At 38.4% G+C, this 27,383-nt stretch overlaps 2 protein-coding genes across 4 annotated transcripts in view; both read right to left on the bottom strand.

The window, feature by feature from the left end:
* Positions 1-27,383, bottom strand: part of LOC134298835 (uncharacterized) — a 483,127-nt gene that overhangs the window by 410,948 nt on the left and 44,796 nt on the right. The gene's annotated exons all lie outside the window — the stretch shown is intronic.
* pdss2 (decaprenyl diphosphate synthase subunit 2) overlaps positions 1,603-27,383 on the bottom strand; it is a 128,633-nt gene continuing 102,852 nt past the window's right edge. For 2 of the 3 annotated variants that reach the window (XM_062980209.1, XM_003215631.4), the window contains 2 exons: positions 26,851-26,886; positions 1,603-15,279 (listed from right to left, as the gene is read on the bottom strand). In XM_062980209.1, coding sequence (XP_062836279.1) covers positions 15,121-15,279; positions 26,851-26,886 — 195 coding nt within the window. In that variant the 3' untranslated portion in view covers positions 1,603-15,120. Of the gene's footprint in view, positions 15,280-23,346; positions 23,860-26,850; positions 26,887-27,383 lie in introns of those variants that run through there. The other variant, XM_008120784.3, reaches the window with a different exon arrangement.

Raw genomic sequence — 27,383 nt, 5'->3', positions numbered from 1 at the left:
TTTCAGATAAAGTCCAATTTAAGGAGGTTGTCAGAAGCTACCTTTTAGCAACTCAGCTAAATCGAAGTAGGCTTAGCTCAGTTGCTGGAAAGTTTAGGTCTACACCCTCAGCGCATTTCCTGAACTCTGTGGGCTCCATACAGCCCTTCAAGGAAGACCAAATCAAACATCAAATTATTTCCACATTTCCCAAAATGGATCTCACGTATGTGACAATGTATGGGTAAGGAGGTGTCTTGTGGCTTCTGGAGGGCAATTCTACATTTTGTTGATGTTATAAAGGATAATAGAAGCCTTGGGACAGCACTGTGTTGCATTTGTGTGCTGCACGATTCCCGCACCTGGGCTAAGTGCAGTGAGTGGAACCATGGAGATTCATTACGCAAGACTAAAACAGGAAGCTGGTTGTAATTACTACTTCAGGCATTGTTTTACCCAAATTTCTGTCTGCAAAGCAAACCTCAGTTCAATGGAACAGCTTCCCAGCCTGCAAAGTATGGCTTTTATACAAGATATTTAAAATTTAAATGATTGAAAATAACTTTTTATTTCTCACAATCCATACCTCACAACCTCTGAGGATGCCTGCCATAGATGTGGGCGAAACATCAGGAGAGAATACTTTTGGAACATGGCCACACAGCCCGAAAGACATACAACAACCCTGTGATCCCGGCCATGAAAGCCTTCGACAACACTTTTTATTTCTGATTATAGGTGATAACAATAACTCATATCTGTAGGAGATGCACCATAACTTATATCATTTTCTACTTTTTAGCATATATTTTTTTACAGTTTCTTGCTCTGTTTTCCCACTGGTTTATGTAGTAGTTCCTTTTTTTGTCTCTCAACTATGTCCAGGTGCTTCTTTGGCATCACTTTAATTTTCATTATGTCTCTTATTAATTTAAATATTGCCTTTGTCCTCTTCTTAAAAACATTCCATCTATCTACATCTACTATAGAATGGGAGTCTTGGGGTCATGTCTGGCAAACACTGCTGTGTTTGTGTGAAAAACACCAACCATGAAAACTATTACAAACATTGAAATGCAGTATTATAAACTAGACTTATGCCTAATCAATGATCAGGTTGCAAATACGGACAGCCTAATCTGGAATGCATTTTCTATGGAGTAAATGCCAGTGGCTGCTATTTCTATCAGCTTTACACAGTAACCTTCTGGAATTTCTTCTCTACAATTGCTACAGCTTCAGATTTCTCATCCGTCTGCATGGCTATTTAATATGTAATTAAAAAGTTAATGTATGCCTAGTAATGCAGAGAGTTTGATTACCTGGAAATGCTTTACGTTGTGAGAGTTAACACAAACAGTAGGAAAAACCAAACTTGTGCAAATCTGCTTCTGCTTCTGAAATGAGAAATATTTGTGTACACTTGTCCTCAGGCGCTGCTGCTATTAGGGGGCCCAAGCCTAGAAGGGACCCTGCAGGGTTTCAGCTGCACACTCAGGAGTATGAGTTGACTGTTCTTATAACTACAGTCTGATTGAAAAGCAATAATAATCATTGCAAACAACTAACTGCAGATGCTTAGTTTGTTCATTTCCAAAAGTATTTTGACATGTGTTACACAGCTCATCCAGAAATGCATTTATTTATTTACTTATTTATTGCAACATTTCTACCCTGCCCTTCTCACCTATTAGGGGACTCAGGGCGGCTTACAAATATAAGACACATATATAAAACATTTACAATCACATTTCAATCCATTTAAATTAAATTACATTAAAACATTCATAGATATACATATAAATATACATTCAAGGTGCATTCCGAGTCCAAACCGGGTCTGTCATTATATCTTGGATCATATAATTATAATTAATGCTGCTATTATTGGTCAAAAGCCTGGTCCCACAGCCAGGTTTTCACTCTTTTTCGGAAGGATAGGAGAGAGGGAACCTGTCTGATTTCATTTGGGAGGATGTTCCATAGGCGGGGGGCTGCCACTGAAAAAGCCCTGTCTCTCATTCCCGTAGCCGCACCTGTGAGGCTGGTGGGACCGAGAGCAGGGCCTCCCCTGAAGATCTTAAATTACGCAATGGGTCACTTTGCTCCACATGTAAAGTTTTTAGCTGAAATACTACTCTTGAAAATTAAAGAGAAATCTTAATATTTGTGGCACACGGATTGTATTAGCTCTACATAAAACTAAAGTGAGAAGGAATGAAAGAACAACGATCTGGCACAAACATGACAATTATAGCAATAATTAACAACACATCAAGATCAAGAACAGACAATCTGCTGCCCTTCAGATGTTTTAAGTCACACTTTCCATAATCAGCCGTGCTGGCTGCAGCATGTTTTACTTAAAAAAAAAAAAACATCTGGAAAGCACCAGATTACATACAAATGGTTGATAACATTTCTTTTTTGAGAAAATTGGGGAGTGTGTGTAGTGGTTTGAGTGTTGGACTATGATCACATTAACTGCTTGATCATAGAAGCCCACTGAGTGACCTTGGGCAAGTCACTCAACCTCAGAGGAAGGCAAAGGCAAACCCTGTCTGAACAATTTCTGCCAAGGAAACATCTTGGTAAGGTTATCTTAGGGTTGCCACAAATCAGAAATGACTGAAGGCACACAACACTAAATCAAAGTTTAGTTTCCTGGAGAGGTTCCGGCCAACTTAAAACCTCTCTAGATTTCCCCTAGTACAGTGTACCACTAGCATATTGTATGTCCTTTGACTGGGAGAGGGCAACTGTTTTGGGCCGAGAGTGAAATTGCTTTAGGGTAAGAATATCAGCAGTAGGCAGAACCATGTCCCAAAATGTGAGTAACCACTCAATGTTGGCACAACTGAAAAGGCTCTGCTCACACTCATACAACAGACAGAACATACACACACACACTTTTCTAAAAATGCTTCCCCTTGCTGCAACTAAACATTTCTTTTTTATTCAGTTGGCATCAATGAAAGCTGCTAAAAATCCTGGAGGAATTACTTTTCTGAAAGGTTTTGCAGCGGGAGTGGGGATTTAATATCTTCAGCTGGTGATCTGAGAGATTTTGTGGCTGGAGGAAAGAGGGACAAAGCCTGGATGAAAACTGACCAATTGGATGTGGAGAACTCCTTGAAGTACTATATATGCTTACTAGCTGTGCCCGGCCATGCGTTGCTGTGGCGAAGTATGGTGGTATGGGAAATAAAGTATTGAGGAATTGGTGGTAGTTAAGGTAAAGGGTAAAGGTTTTCCCCTGACATTAAGTCCATTATAAGTGGGTTCTATAGCTGTGTGGAAGGGCCTTGAGTCTACACTGCCATATAATCCAGTTAAATTCAGATAATCTGTATTTTATAGGCAGTGTGGAAGAGGCCTAAGTGAGGCCTAACTCTGCCTGTCCCCAGGGCTGAGTGGGTTGCTAGGAGACCAAGTGGGCGGAGCTTAGCCTTCTAACTGGCAGCAATTGGATAAAAAACAATTATTCCTCTCCCTCTAATTAGGACTTTATTTTTCTTTTCTTTTTGTTGAATGAACGTAGAGGCATGGATGACGGGTTGTGCTGCCAAGTTTAGTGTTTCTGGGATGTGTAGTTTTGTTGTTTTGTCCTAGGCCGAAATTTCATTACCCTTTTATATATATGCTTATGTATCAGTTGACCTCATGTATAGGCTGATGGCAGACTTTGGAGACAAAATTATGGATTTGGATATGACCTGTGAATAAGTTGTGGGTCATTTCATAGAGTGGGGAAAACACCACTTCTCGAGGGGGCCAGCTGCCCTTGGCTGCTACCTCCATTTTCCCACCCAGGCATTTAAACAGACCAGAAGCAATGCCATGGCAGAGAAACTAGAGGTCAGTGCTTTTAAATTCTCCTGGGATGGACTAAGCTCTTGCCTTTCATTGTTCCACTCAGAGAAGAAATTATTCCTTTCCTGATAAAGAGGTAAGGTACTCAAATTGATCCGTAGATAAGTGGGCTGATGTTTTTGAGGTTCTAGGTTTATATATATATTTAGCTATTTCCAAACTAACTTGTTTTCTGTCTCACTAATGTCTACATAATATCACATCTTATGCAGAATACATTATTCTGAAAAAAACTTTCTTCCACGAACATCTGGATGCTGCAGTTATAGTTACAAAGAATTGACAGTAGAATCCTATTATTTACACTAGATACCACAATTTTGGTTACAACCCTATACACACTTATTTGAAAGTACAGTAGTCTCACTTATCCAAGCTAAATGGGCCAGCAGAACCTTGGATAAGCAAATACCTTGGATAAGGAGGGATTAAAGAAAAGCCTATTAAACATCAAATTAGGTTATGATTTTACAAATTAAGCACCAAAACATCATGTTATACAACAAATTTGACAAAAGAAGTAGTTCAATATGCAGTAATGTTATGTTGTAATTACTGCATTTAAGAATTTAGCACCAAAATATCAAGATATATTGAAATTATTGACTACAAAAATGCCTTGAGTAAGCAAGTCTTGGATAAGTGAGACTCTACTGTATGATATTACTTTGTCAGACTTAACAAAATCTTCAAAGGATTGCACACATACTTTCCCCTTTATAGGCAGATCTTAGAAGATTATCTTTTTGTTCTATTTTTAAAAGTTGCTTCACCATTGTGTCTGGTGCTGCTATGTGTACATTTATCTATTAAAATGTTTTTTTATATAGCATAGAACTATATCTCTCAGACTTTTAAGACCCCTGGGGTAGTATGTAATGACTAAAGAGAGTTAAAACATCAGAAAAAATTATTTGAAACAAGTTTTATTTTAAAAAAAATCATAGAATTGGCTGAATGGCCTATCCAGTCCAATTACATTCTGCCAGGCAGGAACACCCAATTAAAACACTCCTGACAGGTGGCCATCCAGCCCCTGCTTGAAAACCTCCAGAGAAGGAGACTCCATTACACTCTGGGCCATCATATCCCACTGCCAAACAGCTCTTACCACCAGGAGCTTAACGTTTAGGTGAAATCTCTTTTCCTGTACATTCAATATTACAAGATATGAGTGAGGTGCTGTTGCTTGCCTACTTGTGCAAGAGGTGAAGTTCAGACTGAGAAACTTATTTTCTTTCATTATACTATACCCACTCATCCACCACTGCTGGGATATACACTGGCATCAAACATTTAGGATTGGGATGCTAATGGAAGTTTTTGCACTTGCACTCTAAAAGAATGAATGAACAGTCTGTATATTCCTATCATACTTCTGTCATCTATGAATAAACTGCTTCATTAGCTAAAATGTGAAAGGGAGGATGGAATCGCCAAGACAAAGCCACATTTTAGTAACATTCTTTGTGGCATCTGCTTTGTTAAGCTGCTGTTGAACATAATGATGCAAACAAGTAAGCAATTGTACAACATTATTGCCACTGATTTGCATATGAAATGCACACCTTTTACTGCTGCATGCTGGCATTGTTTAACTAGATTATAAATAGTAGAGCTGAATGTGTGAGTGAAATAGAAAATGGTCTCTGATGAGCATATGCAAGGAATGAAGAGCTATTCAGACAATGGTGGAGAGTTTTCATTGAAACCAGCTATGGGAGGGAGGGAGGGAGGGATGGTATATTTCTCAGTCATGCTTTCCATGCTTTCCATTGAAAGAACCATAAGTACATGTATTTGACTCTGTAAAAATGAATGAACCACAAAATTGAAACGATAGGAGAAAGGAAGTGATAATTTATGCCTTTAGCACTCAACTGGTTGATTAGGACCAACTTGTATATCATAGACCAATTTTAAGATCTGTGTGTCACAATAGCACTACCAAAGTGTATTGTACAAAATTAAGTGTAGAAGTGCAGACTTGTAATTCTTCCTTGAAAACAAGGTGCTCCCTGCATTTTTCTTAGAACAGTGGTTCTCAACCTTCCTAATGCCACGACCCCTTAATACAGTTTCTCATGTTGTGACCACCAACCTTAAAATTATTTTCATTGCTACTTCATAACTGTAATTTTGCTTTGTTATGAATTGTAAATATCTGATATGCAAGATGTGTTTTCATTCACTGGACCAAATTTGGCAAAAATATCTGATAAGCCCAAATTTGAATAATGGTGGGGTTGGAAGGAGGGGGGATTGATTTTGAAATTTGGAAGTTGTAGTTTACCTACAATCAAAGAGCATTATGAACTCCACCAATGATGAAATTGAACCAAACTTGGCACACAGAACTCCCATAACCAACAGAAAATACTGGAAGGGTTTGGTGGGCATTGAACTCAAGTTTTGGAGTTGTAGTTCACCTACATCCAGAGAGCACTGTGGACTCAAAACAATGATGGATCCGGACCAAACTTGGCACAAATACTCAATATGCCCAAATTTGAACATTGGTGAAGTTTGGGGAAAATAGACCTTGACATTTGGGAATTGTAGTTGTTAGGATTTATAGTTCACCTACAATCAAAGAGCCCCTTTAACCCCATCAACAATAGAATTGGCAAATTGGGCTTTTGGTGGGAGTATTTGCCATCTGTTTCCAAAAAGGAAGAGGACAGACAGGGAGATCTTCAGCCTTCTCTGCCAAAGTGGTTCCTAAGATCATCAGAAATATGTGTTTTCTGATGGGTCTTTGGCAACCCCTTTGACATTCCCTCGAGACCCCCCCCCCCCTCCCGGGGGTCCCAACACCCAGGTTGAGAATCGCTGTCTTAGAAGCTCTTGTGCCATCATTTAAATTTTGGTGATATCTTCAAGGACCCACATAACCATTGAACTCTGGTCAGGTTTTTTTTTTTACTGCTGAGTAAATTATGAATATTCCTGGGTACTCAATAGTATACTCCATTCCATTTGTGCATCACAGGAGTGCCATTAAAAGTAATATCTTACTGGAAATCCTCAAAGGAACACCAAAGGTTTCCTAGAGACTAATAAATACATATTGTTTAGCAAGGGAAAACTTTTGTCTCTTCCACATTTAATATTTGGGCATAATGAAAACAATGATAAACTGGTGTAGCTTACTTTTAATTGGAAATAAAGTGGTGACAGGTTTACTAACCAAAACACCATATACTGTGGATAAATGTAAAAAACATACCCCAAACACAGTTTATTTTATATTCCTATGAAAGGGTGGCAGAGAGTCAACATAGTGTAGTGGTATGAGCATTGGGCTTCAACTCTGAAGAGCAGAGTTCAAATCCCTGTTCATTTGGAAATCTGTTAGGTGACTTTGAGCAAGTCCTACTTTCTCATCCGCAGAAGATGGGAAAGGTAAATAACCCTTGAACAAATCATGCCAAGAAACCCCCATGATAAATTTGCCCAAGGGCCACCATAAGTCTGAAATGACATGTAGGTGGCATGTAACAACATAATTAATGTTTGTAATCAGTTATAAAGAACACAGTTTGCTTTCCATGAAAGGGTAGAAAAGATTAAGATTCTTGCGAGATGGTTGCTGGTCCAATCTTTTTCTATACCACATCTTTCTATATATAAACCATTACAAAAAATCAGATACATACAAGACTATAAATATTCACTTTTTAAGTACCACTATAATTTTAAAATAGTTTTACTGTGGAAAAGTTAGTAACCAGCAGAAAATGCATTTTAAAATAGTTGGTTATCTAATTGCAGTAGTGGAATTGCTTTAGAAAGATTTGACAGATTTATCATGAAAATTCATAGCTTTCGGTTTTAATTAAAATATTATAAAATTCTGTTTTTATTTCAGAAAGTGAAGAATAAATTGCTAAATCTCTCTCAAATACAGGCACAAAACCCCTGAAATAATCCATTTAGGGGAAAAAGGGATTCAGACCTCTGTAGAAGAATCTCTTACACATGGGGGAGCCAAAGTACTCTTCTAACTAATGCTGAGGTAATAATGAAAAAATGAAGGAAAAAGACATTACAAAGCCTGTATATTATGAGCAACACCATCTTTAAAAAAAAACTAAAGAAGGTAGGATGAATTATTCTTATATGTACAATTTATCTTTATTTGGTTTACATTGTATACTTGATTAAATATGTATACTTCATTAAATAAAACCCATGTTTTTAACACCTTATTTTGTATGTTGACCTTTTATGACCGTTTTTATTGATATTGTTGTTTTTATTGTTGAGTGATTTGCTTTATTGTTTTGCTTGCTTTTATATTGTTGTGTTTGGGCATGGCCCCATGTAAGTCGCCCCGAGTCCCTTCAGGGAGATGGGGCGGGGTATAAGAATAAAGTTATTATTATTATTATTATTATTATTATTATTATTAAATATGGTAGCCATGGTCAGATTGTGGATGATGTGAAGCAGATCTATCGAAAAAGAGGATTATCTATAGACAATGCTTGCAGGAATATTTTAATGTTTTAGCAAAACTCCAATGGGGAAAAAAGAGTACTAGTGTCCAGTTAGACAGAAGGCAGTAGGTATGTTGTTGACTTAAGAGCAAGAGATTCTGCTGCTCTCAAACTGGCAGACCATATGCAGGCACATCTGTTAACAAAGCGTCTGATGAAGGTCCTTTTAACAAAGTGTTTTTATGAGAGCCTAGTCCACATCTATGACTTCCCTGTCTTCTGTCTAGCTCGGTCTTTAGTAGCATTGCAAAAGAATGGTGAAAGAGGGCTAGAAAGACTTTCAGTGATGGGTTGCAACAATATGTCTGAAGTAAACAATGTCCCCAAGCTTGATCTTGGAAAGAATGGGATTCTAATTTGGTGACCCTACTGTACCCTAGTGTACAAACCTACAGCAGGCAAAGGAAACAGCTGCCTCCAAAATTATTTTCTGAGCATTTATGAAGGGCAAAACAAAAGAAGAAAGGTTAGTTTGCCTCATCAGCTAACGTAGCATGTTGAAAAAAAAAATAGAACTATACGTTTTTCCACCGATAAAGAAATCATGAGAAAAATGGGGGCTTGTTAATAGAAGAGAAATCACATCCCAGGATACAATTTTAAGAAGTTTTTAATTGGTCTCTAGAAGATTCAAAATGTTTACTTAAGCAAGGCTTAATTGACCTATTTGTTTCATTTCATGTGTTTATAATGTTTGTTTTGAACATTTGTTTTGCTTAAATGTTGAACTACTCTTCTTCTCTTTGGTGCAGGATTCTATTTCCTTGCGTATGTTACCAATATTTCTGTTAAAGATGTAAAGCCCGGGGCAACATTAACTTTGTTAACTCAGATATACTTGTATAGATATTTGGATGTCACAGACTCTTACCAACATTGCTAAAGTACTTCTACCATACAGGCTGTCTGTGAGAATTTTAAAAACTCATGAATTTATGGTATCCTACACATCGCATGCTTTGTTAGAAAGTATGTTAATATCTGGGATCAACTGTGGTGTAGCGGGCTGAACTAGATTTGAGAAATTCAGGTTTAAGCTTAACATTGAAACATGAAAGCCACTGGATGTCCTTTGGCCACTCGCTCTCCTTGGGTTTTATTAAGATCAAGTGCAGAAGGATTGTCAAAGTATGCTGCCTTTTTCTTAATGGAAAAAAAACCCCAGTATACATGTGTTAAAAAACAACCAAATTATTCTTACAAGTGACAATCAAAACCAAGAAGAGCATTAGGTGCAAATGGAACTATGAATAGCACCTGAAGTTTTGCAACAGTTATTATCACCTACCAAAACATACTTACGTTGGAGACGAGGGAATTCTTGTGGTAGACAAAAATACACAATACACATACTAGCAGCAAATAACTCTGCATTATCTACAGCTGACAATTTCAGGCATTGCACAATAAATCAAGTTTCACCATCTCATTGAACACCAGTGATATCTTATATATCAGTATTAGAGATTGAAAATATAAACCAAGAGGTTGAGTAGTTTATATAGAGTCACTCAGCAACCTGACAGACACAACTGAATGTTTCCTGACAGAGCGCAGCTTGCTGAAACAGGTTATTGTAAATTTAGGTCAGTAATTCTCAACCTGGAGTCCTCAGATGTTTTTGGCCTACAACTTTCAGAAATCCCAACCAGTTTATCAAAAACATCTGGGGATCCCAGGTTGAAAACCACTGGTTTAGGGGGATAAATTTAGGTTGTGATTTATCTGTAAGATTCCAGTGCTCTCATTAGGAAACAAACCTATTATCTGAGGCAAAACTGAAAACTTCCAATTACAATAGACTCTCAGCTAACCAGAACCGAAGCAACTAGAAGTCTCAAGCAACTGGCAAAAAAAATCAAAGAAAAATACTGCATCCACAAAGCTGTTTTTATAATACAGTATAGTAAAAGTATGTTATATTAAGTTTGTTTTTGTCTTAATTTGCTTTTAATTACTGTTTCAATATTAATATCAAATCAATAAAGAATTTATAGTATGGCATAGTATGGAGTATAGTATTACGCCTATTATTATTATTATTATTATTATTATTATTATTATTATTATTATTAACTTCCAAGCAACCAGAAGCTATATTTATCTGGCATCTACCAATCTCTGTGGGTGCTGGTTAACTGTGTCTACTGTATTTCAAATGGGAGTTTACACAGGGCCTGTTTCTAGCTGATTGAGCCTATGACTTTTTGTTAAGCAACCCTCAAGGTTCTTTGTTTTCTAACTTAATACCCTTTGAAGAAATGCTAAACTTGAAATTAACATCAATTTAAGAAATTATCATTTATACATTATGTGAATATGGAACCCCCTTTGTGATCTTTAGTTTATAATTAGATATTTTGTCACAGGATAGATCTCATAAACACAACTGATTTTGTTTAGTTACTTTAAATGTAGTTTTCATGTTCCATTATTTGTAATCTGAATTATTTGTTTTTAAAAGTTTGACATATTGAAATACGTGGATATTTTCATCTTCATGCTCATGCTGCTTAAATGGTAATATTTTTACTAAATATATCTGAAACTTAATATTGCACATCTATGTAGGAGTATGACCTTTTTATTCTCCAAACAGGTACAGTATATGCAATTAGCAAGACTGATGCTAGTATATGATTACATATTATTTCATAGAATCCAGACATCTTTATGGCTATGTGTCTTACTGTTGGATACAAAGATTTTTTAGTTAGGTCATGCCATAATTTGTTGAAAATATGTTAGAGCATCTGAAGTACTAGTAGATAGCTATGGATAGTACCAGTAACATCACACATGACAAACATCTCTGCCATGAACTTCAAAGGCATATAGATCTCTTCTGTAATCCAACTCTGTTTATAAAATTCAGGCAGGGCTGTGCTAATCTGAAAAAGAAGTATGCAGAGAGACCATGTAGCATCTTAGAGATGGAGAGAAAGAAGTTGGTAGCATAAACTTTCCTAGACTAAGTCTACTTCCACAGAGGCACCTGAGAATGTACACTTCATCTACAAAAGCTTATGCTACCAACTTTGTTCTGTTTGTTCTGTTTCTGAAGTGCCACAAGATCACTTTGCATTCTGCTTATATACATAAGTAGTTCTCTGTGCCACATTTCCCTAAGTGTTCAGACTCAGAATGAGAAGATGAACTGTCATAAAGACTTCTACTTCAGATTTATTCTTTAGATTCAGCAGAATTTCAGAGTCTGCAGGAATCAAATACTCATCCATTTTTCACTATCTGATAATAAATGTTGATGGAACAGTTGAGAGTAGAACTCATTCATATTTTCAGGAACAGTGCAGTAACTTGACTTATTTTTTGGAAAAGATGTCAGAATAAATAGCACTCTTGATATGTCATAAAGCTCTAGGTCTTAAAATGTTATCTAAGATGCTGTCTTCAGAGGTGGGGCTAATCCATTGGACACAAAATATGATTACTGAGAGCTGCTGGGAGCTAAATTATTTATTTTCTATCAAAAGCATTGCATAAATAAGTATTAAACTGATAAAAATAGAGGAAACACAAGCACCTAAATAATTTTAGACCAAAAACAGGCAACAGTGACTGCATTGTCCATGACTCTAAACAATTCTTCCTTTGTGCATAAGGCAGGGCACTGTGGACAAGCATACGCATGCAGAATTATTTGTTCTGCTCCACAATCACACAAGGTGGAGGATTCTTCTAGGTAGTACCATTTGGCCAAATTGTCTTTTGATCTGCCAACTCTGCTTCTGAGTCTGTTCAGGGACTTCCAAGTTGCCCATTCTTGGTTTGCCCCTGGAGGCAGACCCTGGTGGGGGGCCATCAATTTGGATTTCCTGGATTAGCTGCCCAGAGGGATACTCTTGCTGTTGTTGGGGAAACATTAAGAGGAATAGTGGTTCTCATGAAGCTTTTCTTTGATTTGAGTCTACTGGGAGGAGGCTGATAGCCATGCAGAGGGTGGTTTTCACAGTGTTCAACATTATTTCTCTCTGTTAGCAGCAACTTCCCGTCACACATTGGGGGAGCAATGCCAACTAGCTTGTAGAGTTTATCAACAGGTATAGGTTTAGGACATCCTGTGATTATTCTGCATGTTTTGTTCAGTGCTATGTTCACCTGCTTCGCATGGGCACACTTGTGCCAAACAGGGCAGGCATACTCAGGAATTGAGTAAGACAAGGCTAGGGTTGATGTTCTTATTAATTTTGGGTTGGCACCCCATGCGCTGCCAGTAAGTTCCTCAGGATGTTATTGCACGCAGCTACTTTGTGTTTGGTATTCATACAGTGTTTCCTAAATGTAAGTGTTTAATCTAAGTTGGCACTGAAATATTTAGGATGGAAATTGTTCAAGCTCTTGGCATTCCTAGATAACTTTCATTTTCCTGTTGGTTTCAGGGTTATGTAGGTGGAAAGCACACACTTGCATCTTGACAGGGTTAGGCTTCAGGTGGTTATCTTTGTAATAGCTGGAGAAATCTTTCAAGGTCTTTTGCTTGTGTTGTTAGGCCAAGGTCATCAGCATATATAAAGCTCTTTGTGAGTGGTGGCTATGGCTGATCATTAGTAAAGATGTTAAACAAGGTCATACAAGAACGCTTCCTTGGGATAAACCATTCTTTTGCCTCTATCTACTTTTCCTGCCTTGAAACTCCACATAGATGCTGCGGTTTTCTAGGAGGGTCTGGACAGTTTTTGTAAAATCATAATCCCGGGGAAACTAAGTGGTGGTTTTTACAATGCTAATAGCCAACAATTTGTCTGGAGATCTAAGCAGTGGATGAAAGATCTGTAGGACTAGGCAATTAAACAGAGTGCAGTCTATGTTAAAAGTGTGTGAGAGAAAAATGTAGAGAACATTCTTACTTCCTGGAATAAGCTCTTAGATTCATTTGGTGACCGATTGCAGCTTTTTCTATCTACATCAAGCAATATCACCTGCTTGCTGTCATCCTCCCCTCTTCCTCCTTTCTCTCTCCTCTTTTTAAGAAAATTGTCATCTTTATTACAGGGACTAGTACATGGTAAATGGGAAGAAGAAAATAGGAGAAAATTGTCATTTTGTGAGTTGCATTACTGTGTCATCCATACTTTTAAAAGACTATTAAAGATGCTAAAAATACACATTGAAACTGAAAACTATTACCCTACATAATTTTTGATGTTCTCTTTTCAGGCTGGATTTTTCTTCAGTGTATAATGGTTAGAGGATTTAACTAGTCTGATCTCTATTTTCATCCAGTCTAATATTTTTGGCAACAAGCAACACATTCAAATTTAGCCCTAACTAAGGTTATCAAGATGCTTAATCTCTTTCTGTTATGATTATAATTAAATGTGTGACCTTTTTTTAAAGTTGAAGATCACATAGTGGTTCATTATATAGAAGGTCTGTGAGTATATGGGCATGTGTGTAAGAAAGGAAGAAGAAGAAGAAGAGGAAGAAGAAGAAGAAGAAAGTTAACTGAAATAACTCCACTTAGTGTTTGAGAGAGCAATGTAATGAAATCTGTTTGCTGTGCTAGCTGTCTCCAGATTGGGCTGTAATTACACCACAGAAGGAAGAAAGGTAGCTGAGTCTCAATCTGGATCATTTATGTAAACTCAGCCTTCTTGTCAACGATGTTCTCAGATTGCAAGCATGCAAACCACAAAAATCATCTCCTATGAACAAAATAGAGACAGTGTCAGATTGCAGGCTTCTGATATACCTTGTATTCTCCCTATAATTGGACTTTTAACATTCAACGCAGTAAGGTTAAAAAACTTCTCATGTAATATACATCTCTTCAGGATGAAACCTTGCACCGAAGAAGGCGGTGGATGGGGAGAACCTAATTCTTTATGTCATACAATTCACACAGTCTTACGAAGACCTATTTATTTTGTGTGTACAAAAACATTGTTTTGTAAATGTAGTAAAACTCAGTGCCTGCCTCTGTTGAAAGAAATGACATGATATAAAAAAGGCAACTTTTCACTTGCTTGGAAGTTTAAAATTTCATTATTTGGAGCCAAACTGAAGACTTGACAAACTTGACATTCAAAATTGTTCTTTTACACAGAATCAAATTAATATCGTAAAGCTCTTACCATACCCAATGTGTTCCCTCAACAGCTCTTTCAAACATGCAGCACATTAAGTGTGGGGCAATTTTATGTTTAAATACATGGAGAAACAGTTTGAGAAGACAGAGCTGCATATTGATAAGATAAAAAAAAAAGAAACCCCTCCTTTCCCTGCCTAAATCATCGAGCTGCCCTTCATGTTGATAAACTGGCACATTAATTCTGGTTTTAAACAGGCATCTATCTCTCTGCTCGGTTTGGAAAGCCTCCCTCCCGACACCTGCCGCTTCAGGCCCCCCTCTGCCTTCTCCAGAGCAGGAAAACCACAGGCCACCACACTGGCGCCATCCCTGGCTATGTCCAATCAATAAGGACTTATTTCCTGTCCATTTGCTGAGGTCACAGAAGTGAGTCTCATTAATTATTTCTACCGGTGCAGCCTCAAGTGTGCTTCTGGCATGACAAGTGAAAACTGTTTGACCTTTTTTCCCTAATTTTGTTTGTAGCAGTTCCGAAGGATAGATGTTCATTCGGGAATGTGGTGAGTGGAACAGAAACACTTAAAGGAAGAAAAAAAAAAGCCCACCACCAACACATTTGGATGCCTAGCGATGGCAGGTACTAACTGTTGCAGAACTACTATGTGTTCCACTTATTTCTGCAAATGAAGAATAGCCTCTTTTTCCGGTGGTACATCATGACCACCTTGTCACGGCACAAACGATGTTTTCCAAAGCAGATCTGGCCTCGGAGGGAGGGAAGCACTCCAGAGCCTCCAGCGCTCTGTTCCCATGGAAACGGCATAGGTCAATAGCTGAAGTCACACCTTTGCCAGCCTTGATTGCCTCTCGCAACTGTGAGAAAACACAGGCACAATATCATCAGTTTTGACAGAAATATCTATATACAGAAGTCTACAAAAACATTATGGATTCAGTGTTGCCGTGGACTGGGCTTCAGAGAACAGTTTAACTGCACGACTTCAAGATCCCCTAATCAATGATCAATCCCGATAAAGTCCACCGATTACAGATAATTCAAGATGCCAAGCCATCTCAAACAGAGTATATAACTGCAATAGAAGGCTTTCAAATAATCATGTCAGTAATGCTTTCCTAATAGGGATAAGCCCAACAAATAATCTTGTGCTTAATGAATTTACAAACACACATTTTGAACTGAACATCACCATAAGCAATGAGATTAATAGGCACATTTACTTTTCATGTTGTAGACACTACAGCAATGTAAATGGCTCTGCTTATACACTGGAATAGGTTTTCAAAATATATTTGACATGATGGCTGCAATCCAGAAACATTTTACTCTGGAGTGCCATTCTCTCTGCTCTCTGACCTTAATATGATTAACCAGAAGGCAAAAAGGCTGCAGATTTCAGCCCACAGGAGTAATCCACTAAACCCGGTTACTGTGCAATCTTTGTTTACTCCAAGGGGAATCGCAAAGCCCTCTGGACCACTCTAATTTAGAGGAACATGCACTTTGCCGCAGCATTTGCAGACTATGCTTACCAAAGTTGTTGTATGCTATCAACAACTGTATAGTTCTAAATAATGAAGACATGATGGCAAAACCAGGAGTAATAAATGAACAATAATTCATTTCTGGATTTACAATAAGCCAGAAGGGGAAGCAAACTTGTGCTCTCCAAATGTTTTGGATGAGAACTTCCATCAGTCCCAGCCAGAGTTGCCAATGGTCACAAATGGTAGCATGTTATTCACAACATCTTCCTCCTTAGATATTTTAATCTAATTAGGGGTAGATTTCCAAACTGATTCAACTGGAAACAGCAAAACTACTTCTGGTGACTCCAAGATATTCATATTTAGTTGAAATAAATGAACTTTAAAGAAGTTTACTTGCCATATATTGTGCCCGTACAACAGAGAAGGGGACTTGCCCTCTTGCAAACAGGTAACAAGCTGCTTCCTATATCCATTTTATATCTTATCTTATCTTTCAAAGAGGACATGGCTTACTTGCCCCTTACAACAATGCTGAGATACAGTTTGAGTGATAATGAATACCTGAAATTTATTCTGTGACATTTATGGCTCAGTGGAGATTTAAACCTCTCTCATCCCATCAAAACCCATTAGTCTAGTCACTCCAACACATAAGTGTGCTCTTTGCAACTGTGGATCTCAAAGCATCAACCAACCCACCTGTGTACTATATATTCAATGTATAGGCCAAGCAGAAGAAAATGCCTGGATATAGATAATGCTTCCAAATCTGATTAGGTATCAGTTAACCTGAACTCATAACCAGGAGTGGAGAGAAGTAGAAGATTCCTGGCTAACCATATCTGGGATCCTTCCTTTTACTTAACTTGCTGTAACTTTAAACCATGGTGAAGGAATCAAGATTGAGGACAAGAAGAATAAATATTTTGCCAACTTGGCATATAAGTATCTTAGAAAACTTGTGAAAATCCATTTTATCATAATTCCTTTATTAGACTAAGTCAAAGATTACAAAATACTGTGTAACCTTTTCCAGATTTTTGACCACACTAGAAAAGGAGTGAAGAAATGTGCCACTACAATCCCAGCAGGCCACAGTGCTCCTCTTGACATGGTGTCACTTCTGGTTTCATTTTTAACTATTTTCTGGGGACTGGTGAAGGTTTCATTTGGGTTAAAAATGGCCCAGAAAAAAGGATAGAGGAGGCGAACTCTGGAGACTTGTGATGAACCAACAACTGTTAAATTTTCATGAAGACATGGGTTGCACCAATGTGGCTGCTGTTGAAGCAATGGGGTTTCTATCTGATTAGTCTTGATATAAAGGAAGATGGAAAGATGTAGCCTGCAGAGTTCTGAAGACATCGAAAGCTTTCACAATATTTTGTGACCTTTGCATTCACTAATGAAGGCATTACACTACATTAGATTTAGTATTTTCAATTTTAATTTTTTTTTAACCCAGTGTGGCTATTTTCAGAGGGTTTTTTAAATGAAAAAGATATAGATATGCAGCTAAAGAAAAGTCTACAAGTATTTCTTCCTTCAGTATTCAAGTTATCTATATACTCATGTATAAAATATTAATAAAAAATAAACTCCCAAAATCTGGGAAGACTTATCCATGGGTCAATATATGTACTGTACCTTAAGACATATCATAAAAGGAACCATCTCCTTCTTTGAGTAGAGTGGTGAAAGGCAACAGCTTAGTCCATCCTGGGAGAACCTCAAAAAGCACAAGCTCAGTCTAATCTCTTTGCCATGGTGCTGCTTCTGGCCCTATTGAATGCCAGGATGGAGAAATGGCAGTAACTGCAGCCAGGGCAACTGGTCCCGAGACAACACTGGTGCTTCCCCCTCTCTGCAGAATGACCCTCGACTAATCCATGGGTCATATCAAAATCCATAATTTTGACCCCAAAACCTGACCTTGGTTTATACATGATGTTGACTTATACATGAGTATATACTAGTGGTGTGCGCCAGTACCTGTTTTATCCTTTCTTTCTTTTTTGTTCCTTTTGTTTTGGGCATGAGCCCAAAATGAGAACCCCTCCACTGAAAGGAAATAAGCTCAGTAGGAAAGAAAGCGGGAGCAGGTACCAGTTGCTTGCCTGCTTTTCAGACCACTGAGCTCTGCCTGTCGGGCCAATAAGAGGAGAACACCATCTGCCTTGCTTGCTGTCTGCCTTGTCTTGCCCACCACCACTCTGCATCTCAGAAATAATGGTATCTTAAGTCCTGTCTTTACACTCACTTCTCTTCTGCAGATGGAGAGTTGAGCATCTCAGAATTAGTAAAATCTTAAGTCCTGTCTTTACACTCACTTCTCTTCTGCAGAGGGAGAGTAAAACATCTCAGAATTAGTGGAATCTTAAGACCTGTCTTTGCACTCCTCTTCTGCAGATGGAGGGTAAAACATCTCAGAATTAGTGGAATCTTAAGCCTTATCATTACACTCACTTCTCTTCTGTAGACGGAGAGTTAAACATCTCAGAATTAGTGGTATCTTAAGCCCTGTCTTTAAACTCTCCTCTCTTCTACAGATGGAGAGGAAAACATCACAGAAATACTGGTATCTTAAGTAACTTTGATGCTTTTAATCCAGATCGTAATGAAGGCTATAAGTACAAACCATGCCATGTTTTAAGGACATTTTATTTATAGAAAGAAAAAAAATCCCTAAAAATCAGGAGTTAACCCAAACATTATAAAACTTGGTTGACGAAGAGTGGTAGATGTGCCCTCCCATGTGTGGCAATTTTCACCCCTCTAGCCCTAAAACTGAGAGGAAGGTGAGCCTGGGAAGGACGCCCAGGTTGGCCAATGGTCCGAAATTTTTATTCTTTTGGACCCAGAACGAAAAAGCACATTCGGAAAAGCACCAATTTTCAGGAGAGGAGCTTGAAAAAGAAAGTAGGGCCTTATGAATGAAACAAACCAAAACAGATAGGAATTTTATAGAAATGCTTAAGACTATATATCTTCAGTAGGACGATATGTCTAAATTATCTGAAAATAACTTGGGAAACCACACTCATTTAAAGAGTCATCTATTTTAAATCAGTAGGAGAAGTTATATATAATAAATGCTTTTTCTTATCTAAACATGTAATTTAAATGAATTAATTATGTATATTTGAAGATGAACTCAATTCCTAGCATGGCATAGTACTTAAGTGCTCATGTCCCAATTCATAAAACATTTAATTTCTCACACTACTTAGTACTACACTTTGGGGGAAAATATGTTTTTATGATAAGCAAGCATGTTGCAAGATTAATTAAGCCTAGTGTTTAAGCCTAGGCACACTAACTCAAGATATATGGAACCAGGTAAGAAACAGCCAGTTTGATACCACAAATGTTTTCTACAATTTTGCAATTAGCAAGGACTCAAATTTTGCAAAAAAGCTGCTATTTTGTTGAACATATGAGAACATTATATCTCATCTGATGTTAATATGAAGTGGATTAGAAATCTCCCTTTTAAAGAAGTGGTAAATAACCATCACTCATTATACACTTACAAATGATTACATTCAGCAGAAAGAGCAAGCTGAACTTCTGTAACTTCTCTATCAAAATGTGCTTGCATTATATATACCAAACTTTTACCTATTTACATACATTCTACTTCATTTTAAATAACCTAAGGCTGCTGCCATATATTGGCATAAACAAAATAAGACAGACTTTAAAATCCACTAGACTAAAACAGCATCAAAAAGTACGAGGAATGACAATTTTCCAACAGATATGTCTGCCTAAACAGGATGATTTGAACACTTGTTAAGCCTCAGCACATGAACAACAACAGGAGAATTGCCACAGAGAGCAAACATGACTTAATTTTGATGTATGATCAGCTTAGACATACTTTATCAGGCACAAATCCCCATTTTAAGCAATCTTTCAATAAAATAATATGGTCAATAAAATATATGGTCAAGAAGTAATTTATGGATGCTCATGTCTCTTCTTGCAAAATAGTTTCCAAAATTTCTGACATACGAAAAAAGATATATGGCCTAAAGCCCCTTCCATACAACTGAATAAAATCCCACATTATCTGCTTTGAACTGGAATACATGGCAGTATTCATAACCCAGTTCAAAGCAGATACTGTGGGATTTTCTGCCTTGCTATTCTGGGTTATATGGCTGTGTAGAAGGGCCCTAAATCTATTTTCTAGTTCCAGTTGGAACAGATCTACCCAATCAGTTCCTGAACAGTAATTCAACAGTTCTCAATGGATATGTTCCAGCTGAGATGTTTCCAAATCTCCTTGGTACAGATTTGTCAACTACTTGTTACTTTTTCAGGTACAGGTATAGGTACACCAATATTGCTTCAGTTCTCCGATGGGAGAGGGTCTTTCCCTCCAATATACCAAGAACAGCACCATATTTGCACCCATTGGCTTCAACAGGTTTTTTTTCTTTGACACAGGTTTACAGCAAATTGCTTGTGGACCAGCACCAGACCACAGATAACTCTGAGTTATATAATTCCCTTCTTGAATAGCAGAAATCCTTTGTCTTCTGTTTTCGAACATGTTCAGAGTTATAACAGAACCTTCTGGCCAGGCTGGATACTACTTTGAGAAACTAACAATTCTTAGATCCCCTTTAAGTTTATTGCTTTGCGATGTTTATACCACTATAATATTTTTGGAAGGTTTTAACTAAGGCAGATTAGGCCCATGTTAACTAACTGTGGCCCATGTTAATTTAGGGCATCACCAGTGACTAATAGTATGTGAACTTGTAGCTTACTGCTTACCTAAGTTTTATTTTTATTTTTTTAACTTGGGAGAAAAACTCAGCTTGGCTTCTAGTTCTACTACAGAACAGAATATAATTCCAGAGCTTTAGAGACCATCACAAAGGGCACTTTTAGCAACCTCCAGAGCACAGGGATGAGGGAATAGATCAAAGCTATCTTTCCTTTCTTAGATCCCTTTCTTCTTTCATAGCTGTAGTTTTCTTTTGGTTTCTTTTGGTTGTATCATGACATTTAAAGTTCAAAAAGTTTCACTTTAGCCCTTTACCAAACTCAGGAAAACAAACATATAAAGCTATAATCTCTCAAGTACACGCAATACCTTTCAGTCATCCACCACTCTGGTTTTTCACCTAACCATGCCAAGCCCTTTTTTAGAGCAAAGCAGATGATTTTTAAACTATCCCCAAGCAGAAAGCCTCATAGCTTACTCATAACAAAAATAATTTCCCCGTTGTTATCAGAATTTACATTCTTACTAAAAGCAGAATCCCTGCGCTATAATATTTTTTAAAATGTTCTATTCTGGTTCTCAGGTGTCCTGCCATAAAATCAGATGCCCTGCTCTTAGAAGCTAACCTACAGCCACCCTCATAACTTGCTTTAAAAAAGCAAAAGCAAAAAGCAAACACAACATTGATTTGTGGTCAAAGAACTAACTAATGCATTAAGTGTTTGCCATGTTATGTGTTGGCTTTTCTAAATTTGTTTTCTCTTGTGGGGAACATTCTGCCTCACTAAGTGCTGATATTTAAACTATCAAAATGTTACCTTGAAATAGGGCCAATACACTTCATAGCTAATACGTTTACACTTCCCTGTTACTGAAGGTGTCAGCATTAGCTGCTATAAATTTGATCAGTGATTGCACGCTAGTCTCTTCCTCTCTTTAAAATGGCAGCTGGACAACTCTTTATTTTAAATGCTTCACTTTACACAGCTCTTTGGCTATAGTATAACACAGCTCTTCCTGGCAAAGCACAGAACTGGAAAGATACTGTAGACTCCAAAATATTTAGAAACTAACCTCTTTATGATAATACAAAGATTATAACTTTGCCTCCCCTTTACAAGCCAGTTTGAATCTGGACTTTGACATTTGTGAATGACTATTCCTTCTGCCTTTGTCTGACTTAATGCAAAGTGGGACACATCAGTGACTACGTATTTCCTAGGCCAGTGATGCTGCTGTTGGTTGCTGTTGTTAGGATTCCTTCCTACATTGTTAGGGTTTGGGAGAAGTGTCCATTTGCCAACAGCAATGTGGTATGAGGAATGTACTAACTATAGCATTACATTTCAAACGTGAGAAGGGCAGATATGATCAGCTGGATGGCAAAGTGCATGTTGATATTTATGGTAGAGCTGAACTGCTACTTGTTAAGCCTTGTAACACATTGCACATAATGATGCAACTTCTGAGTTTCCCTTGGAATAGAGCTCTTCCAAATTAGAGAACTTTGTGAATCCAAATCCAGCTGCATTTGTTACATTACACTTGCTAGAATTCTTTGCAATTCTTCACCTATAGCCAAAATCAGTTTTGCTCTTTCCCTGATCTGATCAGAAGGAAGGATCATATAAGAAGACAAGTTTCTAAGCAGGATGACATACACTCCCTTAAAGATTTATGTAATAATCCTTATTCCCATACCCTTTTCCCTTCTTTAGTCTTTGGAACAGGCCATCAAACAGCCTGATGATGGATCAATAATCTGTCTGCATGCGGTCACCATACTTCCAGTATAAGACAGGAGTATTTAGATACTGATTAATTGCATGTGAGTAAATGGCTTCTAATTGCAGAATCTAAATGTTACCTTTTTTGGGGGGGGAGGGGGTGACTACACGGAAAGGATATTACAAAATGTAATGAACTTTTTAGGCAATAAGGACTTATGACAGTAATACACATGCTCCCAAAATGCTTTGGGAATGGGATGGGAGGACATAAAATAAATTATTCACTTGTGAATTTAAAATGTGAGTATGTATAGTATGCAGTAACTTAACATCACATCATATCTATCTCAAATTGAAATTGATCTGCAGAATCAGTTCAAGTCTCATAACCTTTATCATGATCATGGCACTAAACCTGCACTCCCTAATTATAACTCTCTTCTCCTGCTTTCTCTTCAGTTGGTGCAAACTCTAGAGAAGCATCAATAAAACCTTGGGTCACTGGTGATATTAAAGAAGCTCCATCCAAGTTTTAAACTATACATATGATTATAAAGGATTATTTTTGTGATGTGATCACATTCTCAAGATATAGCTATTAAACAGTAAACGTATTTTATTTGTGCCTAGCAGTAAGGACTGAAGGATATTTTCAAATGTTTGAGCAGGGATATGAAAATGATCTGGACCAAAGATAAAATTAGATCATACTATGAGTTCTTCAGTAACACACTCTCAGTAACACAATAAGTCAATGTCACTCTACTTCTGGAATTCACATATATGATGGTGTATCAGCAAAGAATTTAAAAAGCAGTCAAACAAACATAACAACTTTAAAGATTTCATATACAACAGTTATTTTCACTGCTAATAACCTATTCATGAAATATTTCTGTAACATACAAACATGTACTAAAGGCATTAATGCTATAGTGTCAAAGACAGAACGCCACCAAATAAGGTTCAACACAGTTTATTAAAGTTACAGAACCAAAAAATGCCCGTAAGAAACAAAGGGCTCGGCAAACACTTGCCTTCAATGTGAAAAGATACTAAAAACGGTTCAAAAGATAAACCGGATTAAACAGGAGTTTAATCCGGGTTAAATCAAAAATGCTTACTTCAGCCTGGCACTTTAAACAAACAAAGGTTGGTAAACAAAGATTCAATGAAACACAAATAACTGGCAGCAGATTCTTCTCTGCTACTCAAAAGCTACGATTGAGTAACTAAGTTGTTACTCCTCCGTGCAACGAGCGAACTCCGGGTCCAAACACATCAATCAGGGTAGCAGCGGTCAGCAGGGTCCCAATCCGGTCCAAGGTCGAAAGCCAGGTACAGACATCTTTAGTTCACCAGTTCCACCGATAGCCACAGAAGGGATAGTTCGAGGTCGTAGTCAGTCAGTCAGTCCAGCGTCAATCCAGAGTAGGCAATTAATGTCCGTCAAAAAGACGACGGAGGTCCAAGCTATCAAGATTAAACACAAGTTGCACAGAAAAACCCCACACAGTTCCTCCCGCCGTCTATGCCCAGTGTCCTTGGTAACTTACGTATTCAGCAACGAATCACACCCGTCTTCAGGAAGTTCCCCAACAAGAGCCCAAGCGTTCATCCAGATTACCTTGCCCAACGCAATTAGCCATTGATCCTAAACCCCATTTTATCCCAGTTCATAACTCCTCATCGCTGTCAGCTGCTATCCTAATTCCAGGTGCCTCATCATCATCATCCTCATCAGAGCTAAAACACCTTTGACTACGCCCCACAGCATCCCCAGCTGTGGATCCCGTTCCATCCCTCCAGCCCGTCCACGGGTCCGATCCTGCAACCCGCCAGTCGCCTCCCATGCTATCATTGCCGGTGACACCCAAATCCTCCCTCACACGAGTCCATTCCATGTCATCCTCCTCTGAGCTAACCATCTCTTCCTCCATTCCCTCGGTAAAACCCTCAAAGGAGTCTTCGTCCGTTGGTTCTGCAAATAAGTCTCGGAGCCGTTTCCTTTCGCGCTCCTCAAGAGAGTCTGACTCTCGAGGAGTCTTACGACCTCGTCTCCCAGTATCGGAGCCATAAGGCTCAACCATAACATATAGTTTAAAGAAGTAATCTTCCTGAAAAGCAGTTTTCTCATTGCAATGTACAATATGTAACCACATGAGAGTATTGCTTGTGCTACAGATTCATATAGCATCACAATTTGTCTTTGGAGGGCTTACAATAGTTCATCCCTTTCCAAGAACATAAAAACTGAGTCTATAAATGTATTGATGTTGAAGCCCGGCATATTTCATAAATATAGGGAATGGGACTAGAAGGCATAGGTGGCATGAAACTTCCAGCCTTGATCTCAAGAGAAGTTACTTTACTGCTGCTAATGGAATTTACATTTTATTGGCCTTTGTCTCAGTCACCACACGGCCAAGAAAGGGAGTGGCCCTCTACCTGTCTTGAGATCCCTCCAGACCAACTTAACTACAACATAACAGCTGATAGATATAAATGCTGTCCTGGAATTCTGTCATTTTTCTTCCCCTGTATGATTTTTAAACATCTGATTAAGAAGCCAGTGGAGCTCTGAGAGCTTGAATGATATATTTTATGCTTCTTAATTGCAGCTTACATATTGGAATAAATACATACTATACATATACAAATGCTACCTGTAATATACCATATTTACGCGAATATAAGATGCACCTTTTTTGGCCAAAAGACCATGCCAAAATAGGTGTGCGCCTTAGAATCACATAATCCAGTAAAGTGTCAATATGTGGGTGGGTGGGCTAACACAGGAGAGGCAGCAGGAGCGCTTGCTAGCCTCCCTGCCGGCTCCTCTTTTTCTGCTCCCGGGGCCTGCCAGCTCGCCAGAGCCAGGCTCGCCCCCACTGGCTCCACAATTTAGAATCATAGAATCATAGAATAGTAGAGTTGGAAGAGACCTCATGGGCCATCCAGTCCAACTCCCTGCCAAGAAGCAGGAAATCGCATTCATAGCACCCCCGACAGATGGCCATCCAGCCTCTGTTTAAAAGCCTCCAAAGAAGGAGCCTCCACCACAGTCCGGGGGAGAGAGTTCCACTGCCGAACAGCCCTCACTGTGAGGAAGTTCTTCCTAATGTTCAGGTGGAATCTCCTTTCCTGTAGTTTGAAGCCATTGTTCCGTGTCCTAGTCTGCAGGGCAGCAGAAAACAAGCTTGCTCCCTCCTCCCTATGACTTCCCCTCACATATTTGTACATGGCTATCATGTCTCCTCTCAGCCTTCTCTTCTGCAGGCTAAACATGCCCAGTTCTTTAAGCCTCTCCTCATAGGGCTTGTTCTCCAGACCTTTGATCATTTTAGTCACCCTCCTCTGGATGCTTTCCAGCTTGTCAACATCTCCCTTCAACTGTGGTGCCCAGAATTGGACGCAGTATTCCAGGTGTGGTCTGACCAAGGCAGAATAGAGGGGGAGCAGGACTTCCCTGGATCTAGACGCTATTCCCCTATTGATGCAGGCCAGAATCCCGTTGGCTTTCTTAGCAGCCGCATCACATTGCTGGCTCATGTTTAACTTGTTGTCCACAAGGACTCCAAGATCTTTTTCACATGTACTGCTGTCTAGCCAGGTGTCCCCCATTCTGTATCTTTGCATTCCATTTTTTCTGCCGAAGTGAAGTATCTTGCATTTGTTCCTGTTGAACTTCATTTTGTTAGTTTCGGCCCATCTCTCTAGTCTGTCAAGATCGTTTTGAATTCTGCTCCTTTCTTCTGGAGTGTTGGCTATCCCTCCCAGTTTGGTGTCGTCTGCAAACTTGATGATCGTGCCTTCTAACCCTTCGTCTAAGTCATTAATAAAGATGTTGAACAGAACCGGGCCCAGGAGAGAACCCTGCGGCGCTCCACTCGTGACTTCTTTCCAAGATGAAGACGACGCATTGGTGAGCACCCTTTGGGTTTGTTCGCTTAGCCAATTACAGATCTACCTAACTGTAGTTTTGTCTAGCCCACATTTTACTAGTTTGTTTGCCAGAAGGTTGTGAGGGACTTTGTCGAAGGCCTTACTGAAATCCAGGTACGCTACATCCACGGCATTCCCTGTATCGACCCAACTCGTAACTCTTTGCTAGCAATCCCTTTTTTTTGGTTTCAGGGTCTTGAAAATTGAGGTGCACATTAGATTTGATGGTGCACTAGATTCAACAGTAGTTAAAACACACAAATATCAACATTTGAATTGAAATACATTATTCACACTATTAAAACTAAAATAAAATAAAATGATAAAAGTTGGTTAAAACAATACTATTAAAATAGTTCAGCACACTTTTAAATGCTCTTTCTTTGAAAATGTCCAGTTCTCAAACCTTGTTGAGAATTTCCGTGTTCCTTAAGAAATTACTATGCCATCTAGTTTGTCTACCAGTGTGCATACATCAAAAAATAAAACCAAACCCAAATCAATATGATATTCACTTACCTTACTGTAGTCTATTAAGTTCCCTTTAGTTCGAGCCTTTAATAATAAAAGAACAAGTGTTAAACATTTGTTCACTAGCTAAGTATGAAGAATCTGAACTGGTATGAGAATCTTTTTTTTTTTGGGGGGGGGGGGTGGTGGTTACCTTTCAAAACAAACACCAGGAAAGACCTGAAACAAAGCTGCACATTACCTGTCAGGAGTTTAACACTGCTGCTGACAGCCTACTTCAGAAAGTGGAATACAAGTAAGATGGTTTAAATACCATTATATGTGTAGGATTATCTCCTGTGTCTACAAGACAGTGACTGTGATAAATCTATGGACAGTTTAAATATGTCCCATAGCATTTTTCAGCATTACTTTAGGACTGCATTAGGGAGGATGAGGGATGAATGCACTGTAGGAGCAAACAGTGTCTCCTCCCCCCTTTTGTATTGAAAGAAAAAACAAAGGGGTAGATTCCCACTGTTTACAGGCATCGTACAATTTAGGAAGACGTACAAGGCTAGCATGAGAAGGAAACCGTGCTC

Source organism: Anolis carolinensis, chromosome 1 (genome assembly GCF_035594765.1).
Source record: "Anolis carolinensis isolate JA03-04 chromosome 1, rAnoCar3.1.pri, whole genome shotgun sequence".
NCBI lineage: Eukaryota > Metazoa > Chordata > Lepidosauria > Squamata > Dactyloidae > Anolis > Anolis carolinensis.
This window is presented reverse-complemented; position numbering and strand designations above follow the sequence as displayed.